The 13,568-nt window shown below is 45.4% G+C and overlaps 1 protein-coding gene across 2 annotated transcripts in view; it reads right to left on the bottom strand.

Moving 5' to 3' along the window:
- Positions 1-13,568, bottom strand: part of grid1a (glutamate receptor, ionotropic, delta 1a) — a gene marked incomplete at its 3' end in the record, with an annotated part of 383,513 nt that overhangs the window by 19,614 nt on the left and 350,331 nt on the right. For both annotated transcript variants that reach the window (XM_079832712.1, XM_079832713.1), the window contains exons 10-12: positions 7,928-8,125; positions 7,366-7,696; positions 4,158-4,296 (exon numbers count right to left, since the gene is read on the bottom strand). In XM_079832712.1, coding sequence (XP_079688838.1) covers positions 4,158-4,296; positions 7,366-7,696; positions 7,928-8,125 — 668 coding nt within the window. The remainder of the gene's footprint in view (positions 1-4,157; positions 4,297-7,365; positions 7,697-7,927; positions 8,126-13,568) is intronic.

Genomic DNA, 13,568 nt, shown 5'->3' with positions numbered 1-13,568 from the left:
TAATCAGCATATTATTTAAAATATTTAATTGACTGACAGTCCTAAAAATGTAATGACATTTCCCAGGGTACCTAGCAAGTAAGTACAAACTCCATGTCTAGTATTTTTACTGTTTTTCCATAATAATCCATTTTCTTGTTTTTGTTTTGTATGAGAATGTTCTAGATGGCCTACATACAACAAAGCATGGAAAATGGTGCTGTATTAAACTAAGCTTAATTATCTGTTTTAAAGTAAAAAAAACCCAAAACAATTTTTTTAACCGCATCATTAATCATGCAAATTAAAAGGATGACTAAATGCTCATAAAATAGTTTACAAACAATTTACAAACAAAATGCAAAATAGTAGGCCTACATTTTATACACAAAATTACATTGAAAAATACATGAACAGATTAAACGCAGCAGCCAATCAAAGAGTCAACTAACTGGCCAATCAGCAGCCTACTGACAGAGTGAAGCCTGGCATTTGGGGACCTCAGGACTGAACACAACATTTGTCAAGCCTGAATCCCATTTTACATCTAAGGCTGTTGAGAGATATGAAAGACTCCCAGTGGACTCCCAGCGTGCTAACGATACCGTATCATGCTCCAGCAGGGCTGCCTGATTTTAATAACAGTTACAAACAAGGTGATTAGCACAACCATAGCAGCTGTGGATGCTGCCACTGAGAGACGGAGGAAATAATCCCCCAGAGCCTCAACAAACACACACACACACAAGAGCTGAATGAGAAATGTGACAGCAGCAAACTCTCCATTAATGCTCCAAAGCAGAACCTTTGGGCAAACGGTGTCGAGGCATTTTGCTAGTGAACTAACAGGTCCTGCAGGAGTATAAAGTCAGAATTCAGAAGGACAGAATGCAATACGCTTCTTCCACTTTGGATTTTCAGATGGGCTGAGAGGGCTGAATTCAATGAGCAGGCAGATAACATTTACAGAGGCAGGAGAACTATTTGCGCTTCAGGTATAGGGCATTACCAGTTCATATAAGACAACTCTCATAGTCAAATAAGAGGGAGGTTTTAAAGCAGAAATAGCATTTATTTCTGCTCTGACAATGCAATTATCCTTCTGTAGTGAGGGGGAAAAAAATCACTGCAGCTCTTTTGTGGCACATTGTCTGTGCTATCTGACAGTTGTACAAGGTGTGTGTGTGTGTGTGTATATATATATATATATATATATATATATATATATATATATATATATATATATATATATATATATATATATATATATATATATATATATATATATATATATATATATATATATATATATATATATATATATATATATATATATATATATATACACACATTTATATGCAGTATAAATAAAAAGGACCTATCTGTTTATAAAAACATGCATGAGAATTCTCTGAAATTCTCTGAGTAGCCAAAAAAATCAAATAAATAAAAAACTCACACAAAACACAAGTAAAAGAAAAGGTTCTGGCATCTACAGAAATAGAAAAAAAGAAAAAAAGAAAGGATTTTAATATGAGGCGACCTTTTCGTGGAATTTATGGAGAATGTCAGGAACTGTGAGCTCCCTGCTGGGAAGTGAAGGGCCAACGTGATCTCTAAGAGACAGCCGGCATGCTGTGATTTCAGATTTAATTTGAAGAAATAGGATGCATTTAGCAGACTCACAGTATTACTTCTTTCAATTTTAGGCCTACTTCCCCATCTCCTCAAAAACAGATTGTCAATGTCAGACAGGGGTTGCACTGACTAGATCTGCCACACTGTGTCAGTATCAACTAGTCGTTTCCCCTTCAAATGAATAGCATAATGCAAAGTTAAATATAAAATGAATCTAGAGAGATTTGTGTTTAAAAAAACAAAAACAAACACATATTAAGCAAACTGCACACACCTGAGATGGGTCACATACAAGCCTAAATTTTCATGAATCACAGCTCAAAAAATGTTACGCCTGAAATGCAATATACAACTTTAGCCTAAATATTTTTGGCCCAGATTTACAGTCTGAACGAGTCAACGCTATAGTTGCCAAAACCCAGAGCCCTTCTACAGACTAAAGCAGTGTATGGGCTTCAGACTATGATTCTGTCTAGAGGATAACATACATGTTTGATATTTTAAGCTGATTTCACAAAACATATTGTTTTCATTTGTCATGCATCTCCTAGAAATGAGGTGCAGGGAAACGAGGTTTACCTCTGTAGCCATCAGGGATGCCAGGTCTGTGCAAGAAAAGTAGCCCAATGGCCAGTTAAAAGTAGCCCAATGTGATTTTCTCCATCGGACGGCCGAATTCTTCACTGAATTTGTATGTCTGGGAGGTGTTTTGGGGGTGTTGCAGCGCCCCGAAATCGTACGTACCGTGGAAAAATATCTGGGTCGAGAGTCTAATGCTATTATGAATTATCATGGCCAAAATTTCAAAAAACAATTTGGACGTATGACGGAATATTTCTGTGCCAAATACACTCCTTCAGGATTCGAATAAATTTCGAAATGTTTTTTGATTTATGACTTCATAAAGGGCAGAATTGCTTGTATGGGCACTTCTCCAGGATGAGCACATCAAGTAGAGCGAGAGCAAGAGCACACCCATCAACAAGCTTCGTTCGGTTATGGTAGCCGTCGGCAGCGCTGTCATTTTGTTTTTAGACCACAAAATCAACATTGTGTGGTTGTTATTGGTTGTGAGGGAAAGATAACCTTGTTCAGCTTCCCAAATAATCCGGCATTAAGGAAAAAGTGGATGCAGTTTGTTTTTCCGGAGCAGCAATGGAGTTCTGCAAGTGTGTTTGTTCCCGGTCATGAGTCAAAACCGCTGGCGGTGAGTGAAACTGCATCAAATGTCTATGTTTTGCTGGCAATCGGAGCGTAAGTGCATATAATGTCAACAACACGAATGTATATTGAATCGAAAGTCATCCAGGGATAATGCCATGATGTATTGTGTGTGTGTGCTCGTGACTCTTTAGCTCCGCCCACTGCATGCCTGCACAAGCAGATAAAACTAAAGACTCTTCGGAGATATGAATGCTTTACTTCTCTATAGGTACTCAAGGTTAACACAAGACTGGCAGAAACTGTGTGTGTTTTGTACCCTTTAAGGCTCTTAATGATCAAGCTCCATTTTATCTTAAAGATCTTCAGATTCCCTATTCATCTAGTAGACCTTTAAGATCCTTTGACATGGCTCTTTTGTATGCCCCTTGTTCTTGTTTAAAAACTAGGGTGATAGGGCCTTTTCAGTTGCTGCCCCCCCGTTTATGGAATCAGCTGCCACTGGACTATCCGCCTTGCACCTTCTATTATCATTATTTAAAAAGAGCCTGAAACTGTCTTTTTTTTAATTGTTTTTATTATTTTGTTTTATTCTGTTATTCAATTCGACTGTGTCTCTGTACAGCATGTTCAGCTTTGCGATTTGTATATGTGATATTTGAATAAAATTTACTTATTTATTTGATGGAGAAACCATAATCGCCATTTTCGATACAGCATTTGGCTATATTGCTGATGCCAACCAGCTAAAACTTGACCCCCTTGTCTGTAATACTGAACCCCGCTGTGATTTTATCTCATTTCATCCTCCATTATGTTCCTTGCTGTTTCTTTTTGTCAGTGACTCAGCACTGCAGTCACGTAATAAGATTCATTCACCCATCACTCGTTTTTTCAATACCTGAAACGAATGAAGTCGCCTAAAGGCTGACAGAAACTATAAACGAAAGGTACACAGCTTTTTTTTTGTACAGTTTATATCAACACAAGCAGTATGTACTTCGCAATAAAGATAAACACACAATCATTTCCTCTATCCCACATCAACAAGCAGACATTTTATCCACTGACATAGTCCAGAAACGGCACAATTCATTGTGAGTCATTTACATAAGGTACACGACCGACAGACTAATCGACTATTTTTCTGAATGACTAGTCAACTAGAAAAAATGAGCAGTCTGATTTAATCTAATCTGATGCTAATGAAGGCAATCCAGTGAAGTGATATCCTAACCTGTCCTGGAGCTACGTTTAGCAATGTGACGGCTCTAATAAAGCTCTATGACACACCATGTGGTCAACGGGAGTTATCAAGTCTGCAAATGGACAAGCATCTGCAGATGTGTGGAGTTCTGCCACTGGACTAGTTAGCTTACCGAATTGCGTTGTCCATGCGGGACACAGTGAGGTAGGCTGCCAGGTTGGCTGTGTAGGATGAACAGACAATAAGGGTGAATAGCCACCAGCTTCCCATTGCGATTCTGAGAGCCATTGAACTCATGAAGGATTCACCACCTGCAAACACAAGAAATAATAGAAAAAACATTCTACTGGTTGAATCATGGTTTACACCATTTCACCGATACACAAAAAGACAGAATACAATGGAGAAAATGGAGTAAATGGAGAAACATGTTTTTTTTAGACAGCAGGGGCTAACTGGTTCATGCTAAACCTTGACCCCTTGTCTATATCGCTGAACCCTTCTGTGATTTTATCTAATTTCAGCCTTCCATTATTTTTCTTCCTGCTGTTTTTTGGCAGTGACACAGCACTGCAGACATGTAATAAGATTCATTCTCCTATCACCTGCTTTCTTAGAAAAGCTCAACGCCTTATAAGCCTGTGCTGAAATGTCAACACAAAATTCCTCTCCAGCGCACACAGCTTTGGAAATGTCATCACTGACACAGAGATGGTGAGAATAAAACGGTAAAGGAAAAGATCTGGAGCTATCATGCTCAATGGAGCTTGTTAGGGGCTATACGTTTTCTTATTGGTCCCTGAGCCAAATTATCTAAGATCTGAGATGTCATTTTAGGGATAAAAGGATATCCACAGAGCCTGTAATTGGAAAGGTCAAAGGTTAAGTGGGCATCTATGCTCATTACAGGGTTGAGGGTGCACTGAAAAAAAGAAAACTTTCCCAAGAAAAGAAGTGCTTGTGCTTTTATGTGCCCAGACATAAAATTGTAATCACTTTAGTTTGGAAAGTTCTTAACATGCACACCCACACCAACATGCACCTTTAGTTTGTGGATAAAGTTTCACAATAAAGTTACACATTTTCTTTCATTAATGAATAGCTGCATTTACAACATACTAGCAAGTATTTAGGGCAAAGTAAAATATGGCAAAATTATATATGATCAGAACTGAAAAAATGTGCACTGCAGTTTAAAGGTGTGCTGGGGTCTGTAAGATTTAAAAAAAAAAAAATGTAAAGAAGTTTTTCATGCTCAACAAGGCTACATTTATTTGATAAAAATACAGCAATAAATAGTAATATTGTGAAATATTTGTTTTTTTTCAGGATTCTTTAATGAATATAAAGTTAGAGAAAACAGCATTTATTTGAAACAGTAATCTTTTGTAACATAAATGTCTTTACAATCACTTTGGATCAATTTAATGCATCATTACGGAATAGAATAAAATTAAAAATTAAAAATCCTACTAACCCCACTTTTTAAGGGTAGTTTATCTTTAGTCCTGGTCACTAGAGAGGACTTATGGTGCACAACAATAAAAATAATTGTAAAGTGAATTGTAAATTGTAAAGTTCCTTCTTAAAGGAAGAGTTCACACGCAACACATTTTTCCTTCTTTTTTTCTCCTGCCCGTTCCCGCAGGATTCTGTCCCGTCTGCTCCCACAAAAAATATGTTACCTTCTCCTGCTCCCACCCACAACATTCATGTTTTGTCCAGCTCCTGTTATGGAGTTATGTGTCGCCTAGCCACAACCTAAACATTCCAGGGTAAATGCTTCCGATAAATTATTTGCTAAAGCATCTACATTCACAAACCACTGTTAATTTGAACTGAAAAGCAAGCATAGGCTACTGAATGCATGATTTGGCATGGCACAAACGATGCAAAGAGCACTCCCTTTATAATCACTAAAAAGATGTCACTCAGTTTAGTTATTTGCGATCTCACAAAGTTCCATTATAATCAATGAAGCTATTTACACTGCACAATAAATAATTTATGAACAACGTGTCTACACTTTCTTTATTATAATAAAATGATTTGTGAGCGTGCACCAAACAAAAACTGTTTTGACGAGTGATTTTTAACTTAAACACCTCTGATTGGCCATTGTGTTCAAAAAATCAACAGATATATAAGGGATTGGCTCCATTGCTTTGGAGATGAATAACAATTTATTTGTTTTTTTAGATTTTTTTATTTTACGGGAGCTTTACAGCGTTTTAAAATTAAATCGATCCTCGTCTATACTGGTGTTTCCACTGTGTTTCAAAAATGATCTCCATCCACACTACACAACGAAATTGCATGTGAAAACGCATGTCACATGACCGTTCATGCACACTGGGCATGTGCGTACAAGTGTAAACAGTTGCCTCTTGTGCATGTAAAAATGCAGTTTAACTGCACAATGGCTGCTAAAAAGGACCACATAATCAGTAAAGCATGCAGTTCTGTTTCCATGTTATTGTTTACAAGGCTGGTAACTTAGGCTTATAATGCTTTTGGGAAACGCAGCCCTGGTCTGTTATTGTCATGTTTCGGTAGCGTAATGTGGGCAGCCATGTCTTTGTTTTCCGTTTTGGTCTGTTTACACTGAAATGCAACCCCAGAGTTCTCAAACTAAAACGGTCGGCAGCATTTTTCGAAAGTCTCGCCGGAGTAGTGCAGTCAACAGGCATAACCGTAGCTAAAGTTATGCGTTTTAAAAGGAAAACGCACAAGTGTAAACAGGGCCTTAGTTGGGTCAAGTTCCGTGGGAGTGCAGGTCTCTAGTTGGGGAACCTCTAAGAGCGCTGACACAATTTGAGCACTGTAGAGCACTATATGGCTGTCCTTCATAAGTGACAGTAAATGTTTTTTAAGAAGGTGACACAAATGCAAGCCTGTTTTCATAATCATTCACCATGTGTGTTTCATTATAAAATTATGGGTCCAGGAATTATCATTAGCTGTTGTAAAAAAAAAACTGTACTGTAAATGTCACTTAACAGCTGTTGTCAATTGCTTGCATCTTGGTCTAAGTTGCTACATCTGAAAGTGCAGAGACAGAGACAGTCAGGCTGGTGTTGACGTTTAGACGTATACAGCTTTCAATAGTGAGTTGCAGAATTCCTATGGAATAATACATTTTGTCAAGCAGTCAAAATGTGTGACTCTAGGGATTGTCTCTGGTCCAGTAAGTTGTACTTAAAGATTTGATGAATTATATATTCAGCTGAAAATATATTTTCTTTAACTAAAAATATTAAATCGCTGTACAAGCTGTGCTCCTGCAGATGAGAATGTCAGCAACTGATTGTACCATCCAGGTGAGGTGACTATTCAGCAATACCTCATCCCTCATGTTCATGTGACGTGACCCAGCTCACCTTGCTGTACAAAGGCTCCGTAGACGATCCAGATGGCACTTTGGAAGGACGTTGTGACAGAAGCAGGCTGGTGGGGCCCAGGAGGATTCTGGGAGCGAACAGACTGGACGCGTCGGAGCAGAAAGACCATGACACCCACCACAGGAATGGCAGCAGCAATGCAGGCCCACACTGCCAGGTCAAACGGTGCCAGCAAGGAGAAGATGTTGAGTCTCTCTTCTGCTTTAGTCATCAGGATTCCCACAGAATAATCCAGATAGCGTTTACTGAAGTCCACCACATTCTCTCGTTCTGGAGTGATGGTGATGGCTGAAATAGCCACATCTGCTCTCTAAAAAAACAATGCATTGAGAGCATGTTAAATATGTCTGGGATAACAATAACATAAGTGAAGACTGGTTTTATATTATGACAAGAAAGTAAACTGAATAAATAAAGTACAATGCCTTCATAACTATATGCCTGAAGCACTGACTAAAATATAAAAATATTTAGGTACACATAAAAACAAACACAATATATGATTATTACACAAAAGAGTCTTTATGCATGTGAATCTCACCTTTCCAATTAGCTCCCCAATCATTCCGTTCCAAGACCCGTTGGCCTGAGGAGATCCACATTTCCCATCAGCCACCTGATACATTTCATACTTAAAGCCCAGAATTTTGGCCAGGGCATCCAGAACATCTATGGAAAATCCCTTATATCTTTTGGGCTGACCTAGAATGTTTTCTGCCACCATTACGAAGGGCTCCTCCTGAAGACAACAGAGAAAATTAGGGCTTTATTTGAATTACTTGATTTGACACTTTGGTAACCTGGTTCAGAACGTCTCTGGTTACGTATGTAACCTATGTTCCCTGAGAACAGGGAACGAGACGCTGCGTCAGCTGACGCTACGGGGAACGCCTCCAGCGTGACAGGTGCCTGAAATCACAATTACAAAACGTCAATCCTATTGACCGGCGACAGCCTATGATGTCATCAAGGTGCAACCAGGAAGTATAAAAGGGCGCCTTGCCAACATGACAGTATCTAAACGTCTGAAGGGACTTTTTGGCAGGCAAGCCTTGAGGCATGGCAAAGCGACGCAGCGTCTCGTTCCCTGTTCTCAGGGAACATAGGTTACATACGTAACCAGAGACGTTCCCTTTCGAAAGGGAACTCGCGCTGCGTCAGCTGACGCTACGGGGAACGATATACCAACGCCGCCATGCCGAAAGGAGTGCATGCCCACTGGCAGTGACAACTGTCAGGACAAGCAAATTCAACTGAAAAGCCTGAACCACTCCCCTTCTGGTCACATTAGGCTGTCAGTGACAGCGCTCCCTACGGTCAAAGCCCAAGCTATAAACCTGAGAAGGAAACTTCGCATACTACATGAAGTCCTACCCTGGCCGCTCGAAGGCCTGGAACCAGCCCGTTCGACAGAAGGGGTTCCTTTAAGGGAACGTGGCAGGGGGACCTGAGGGAACCCGTGCCAGTCACTATTCGGGAAGAATTCACCGAATGCCACCAGGGAGGCCTGACCTAGCGACCTCTATGTGGGACACGTCAGTTTGGCCAACCCCTGTCTGTTTAAGTACAGAGCCTCTGGTACTTGCCTCCGGAGAGACATCCTGCTAGGGTACTGCAAAAAGGCAGTGTCCTCCACCAGCCGGACCTCAGAGACGGGTTATCCTGGAGAGCAGCACTCAGCGAAGTGCTTTCTAACCCTTGCTAGCGAGGGGAGTTTAGCCGCTCGATCCTAGGATCTACCAAGCACTTATTTTAAAACGTGCTCAGGAGGCCGAACAGGCCTACAGGCTGATCCTTGCTGGGAGGCCTCGAGGGGCCTACAACCGACGGATCAGTGCCAATCGGCTATCAGCTCACAGAAGACTCTCACTTGAGAGGAGCTCCCAAGCCTGCCTGGTAGGTAACCATGCTCTAGGCGATCTATGAGAGTCCCTTCCTGTAGGGACCGCATAGTAGCAGCGTCGTCTCGTCATGCTAGGGTATGAACACCGCCTTCAGGTGCTACCGGCTAGAAACCAGCGCCTGATAGCAGGTGACCACCAGCTGTCAGCGTAAAGCCAGTTATGTGTTCCCACCTGGGGAACTCGTCCCCCAGGGAGGCCAGAAGGGGCCTTCTAGTGACTGCGAAACCGGAACATGCCCTTAGAGGAGGCCAGGTGAGGCCTACAATCCAATAGCGAATCCCCCAGGGAAGCCCGTGCCGCTTGCTACCTGTTAGCAACCCATGCTACCATGAGGTACCGGAACTGGGGACCGGGGAACGATCTCAGGGAGGCTCGCCGCCTACCACCTGATAGCAGAACGTGCTAGTCCTCCAGGGAGGCCTAGTGAGGCCTACTACCTGCTAGCACTCCGTGCTCACCGCCACAGAGACTGGGAACCGGGAACTCGCCCTCAGGGAGGCCGGGTGAGGCCTACTACCTACTAGCAGCTCGTGCTAGCCATCCAGTGACTGGGGCCCGGGACCAACCCCTCAGAGGAGGTTCAGTGAGCCTGCTTACCCCACAGCAGGCCCTTAGGAAGGCTTGGTAACGCCTACCACCTACTAGCAGCTCGTGCCAGCCGTCGAGGGACTAATGCCCAGGAATACCCCCTCGGGGGAGACCGGGCAAGGCCTGCTACTCACAGCAGGCTCTCAGGGAGGCCTGATGGGGCCTACCATCTGAGCCAAGGTAACCCAAAAATGGGAGCCTACCCCTCAGGGAGGCCTGGCAGGGCCTACCTCCAAATAGGAGGTCTGCAGGTTCTATGAACCCTGCCGCGGATAGAAGAAGGCTGGCTGCTGCACCCGGGCTGACGGTAGCTGTCTGCTGCTGACGAAGAACTGGACATCCAGTTATCACCTGGGGACTCATCCCCAAGGAGGCTAAAGAGGGCCTACTGGTTGACGAGGTTTCTGCTGAAGTTGACGTAGACGGAAAGAATCCTCGGGGGCCCACCTATGGGCCACGACGTCGAGGCTCCCTTGTCCTGGAGTCCGCTGCCCAGACTGCCCAAGCTGGCTAATCACAACCAGCTGGCCTTCATATGCCCGCACCTGGGGCTGGCTCCATCCCAGAGGCTAAAGGGCCTCCGCGATAGCGCAGTCTCACAGGGCAGTGCCAACAGACCTAATCACATCGCCAACAGCAGTGCACTCAGCAAACAAATGCTTAGGAACCCTCTAAAGCGAGGGGAGTACAACTTACGTCACCTGCTTCAGGGCGGTCGCCTTACTTTCTCATACAGCGGTCTGCCGTTCGTGCAAGGACGTCAGCCATTGGTAATGCTCGGGCCTCAGGGGAGCATTCGATCAAACCGCCACTTTTTGCAGAAGGTTGCGATGTTCAGCTCGACCCGAGCCCTAAAGAAGGTGGAGCAGAGGACATAGAGCAGAGGGTAAACACATCATACAAAAATGTAACCCACCGGCCGTACCATCCTCCAGGATGAGGCCGGGGGCCACCAGAAGGTGGTGGCCACACCAGCTCTGAAAGGCGGGGCACAGCAGAACTAAAGTCTTAGACGCACACAGCGAAAGACGCTCAGCCCGGCCCCACGACCACTGGCAAGGTCGCTATCCCTGCTGCAACACCTACACTGCATTACTAAATAACCCCAGAACGCAGAGAAGGGGGCGGGCCTTGGCCGGACTACTCTGTAATAAGAGGAGGCTGAATCAAGGATGCAGAAAAACATGCACTGTTCTTATACTTAAAGACAGGCCTAGGGCGACAAACCTGCTTTTAAAGGCAGCGCCCCCCATCCTTAGCAAAGCCTAGGCCAAGTGGTGCGGTGCTAAACCTGCACTAGATCTACCCAGGGCTCGGGAAAGAAATATTATCACCCCTTACATAAACAACGGGGCCCCGAAACCCATTTAAAAGCCCAACAGGGCTGGGCGCAGATCTCACTACAGCTCACGCATTAGTGCTTAACCCGGTCGTAATGCTACTTTATACTTAGAGCTAGGAAAACAAACAACTCGCCCCCGCGCGCCACAAGCCCGCGAGCAAGAGCGGCAAATACAAACACTCACATAAGTGATAGAGATAACACGGAGAGGCGGTAGATCTCTACTAGCTAAAGTATAGCATTATGCACAAACATATAATGTTGCAAAGAAGATCGTTCTTAGCTTACTCACGGGGAGCTGCAGGCCCTGCGATGTCCAGCGATGTTCCATAATTCCCCGAGCCCTCTCAGGAGAGCGAAAAACGGAGTCCTGAAAACATTAGTAGAAAATGTTTCACCCTTCTCGAGGGGGACTCACCACTCGCTCTTCTCGGCGCTTCAAACCAGCCATCAAGCTAGTATACGACCACCATCCTGAGGGGGGCGCTTTCACCAAACAAACCAGGCGGGCCGTCAGAATCTTACATTTTCTGCTCATCATTGGCCCACCGGCCTGAAGTAAAGCGCCCAGGGGAAAGCACAGGAGGAAGGGAAAAAGGCAGCGCTCATCTGCGCGCCCTGGGAGGCGGAGTCCGCTGCCTACGCTGGTTCCGGTTACCAGCACCGGCTTCCTTCCTCTTCTTGTTGCGGGTGTCCCGCCTTCTCTGCGCACCAGTCCTCCACGGAGGGGGCGCTCGAGAGGCGACGCTGGTTCGCTGGTCCCGTCTCCAGTCCTCAGATCGTGACGGCCCAGGGACACCCGGCTGCCTGGGCGCGGTCCCGGACCTCAGCGGGATGCATGTTCTAAATGCCGCCGAGCGCGCCTTCGCCTCCCTGAACTTTCCGACCGCCGCCTCCACGGAGGTGCCGAAAAGTTCAGAGGGCGAAACCGGGGCATCCAGGAGAAAGGACTTCTCTTTCTCCCCGATGTCCGCCAGGTTCAACCACAGATGTCTCTCCGTGGCTACCATCGCCGCCATCGAACGACTGATGGCAAACGCGGTTTGTTTGGCAGCCCGGAGAGCGAGATCCGTGGTCCGGCGCAACTCGGTCACCGCATCAGGGGTTAGTCCCTCCCCCTGATCGAGGTCCCTCAGCAGGTCTGCCTGGTAGGCTTGTAACACCGCCATGGTGTGTAAAGCCGCCCCAGCGTGACCCGCTGACATGTACGCCCTGCCGTTCAACCGTGATGTTGTCCTAAGAGGTTTGGTCGGCAGGGTGGGAGACCTCAGTGTCGATGGCCGCCCAGAGGCGAGATAGTTCGCAAACGTCTCGTCCACGGGTGGCAACGACACATATCCAGCCTCAGCCAGTCCCTCGACATCAGCAAAGTTAGCTCGCTGATGCCGATGGATGCGGGCTGAATACGGCTTCTTCCATCCCTTCGAGATCTGTTGATGGAGATCTGGAAGAAATGGAAGACTCCCGGGAGCTGGGCGGTCATGAGCGGAGAGAAAACGGTCATCCAAACGATTTGGACGCACAACCTCTCTCCTCGCGCGCTGCCACGGCAGCTGCAGTCTACCTGCAGCACGCTCCATGACCTCCACCAGCTCCCCGTACATGGGACAGGATGGATGTGAGGTTTCAGTCTCAGCTGACTCACCAACCTCTCCATCCATCCTTTGCTCAGTTGGAAGAGCCGCAGACGAGGAGGAGGAGCCCAGATCCCACTCCTCCTCCGATGTCTGCCCCTCGCGATCTGGATCGTCATCTGCGAGCACCACACCAGTCTCCAGACGACGAGCCAGATCCATCTGGGAACCCCAGGACTTCAGACGCCGCTCAGCCTCAGCTCGAGCGGGGCCGTCCCCAGATGCTGAACTCTCTCCCCTCGAGAAGAGAGCCAGACGAGAGCGGAGCGTTTTCAGGGGAAAACGCTCGCAGTTTGCACAGGAAGCTCCCTCAATAACTTCCCGTGCATGCTCCTCACCCAGACAGTAAACACAGAGTGTGTGTGTATCCTCAGGTGTAAAATACCTGGTACACGGGTCCACACATCTGCAGAAGTGGCGTTGTTTCTGAGCACACTTCATCTCTTTTGATTGTAACTTTCTTTTGACGCTTTACGTGAAAATCGGCAAACAGTCCATGAAGACGAAAAGATGCTGTCATGTTGGCAAGGCGCCCTTTTATACTTCCTGGTTGCACCTTGATGACATCATAGGCTGTCGTCGGTCAATAGGATTGACGTTTTGTAATTGTGTTTTCAGGCACCTGTCCCGCTGGAGGCGTTCCCCGTAGCGTCAGCTGACGCAGCGCGAGTTCCCTTTCGAAAGGGAACTAAAGTAAGCAGATATGAGAGTACA

The sequence above is a fragment of the Gobio gobio genome (genome assembly GCF_949357685.1).
Source record: "Gobio gobio genome assembly, chromosome: 13".
Lineage (NCBI taxonomy): Eukaryota > Metazoa > Chordata > Actinopteri > Cypriniformes > Gobionidae > Gobio > Gobio gobio.
This window is presented reverse-complemented; position numbering and strand designations above follow the sequence as displayed.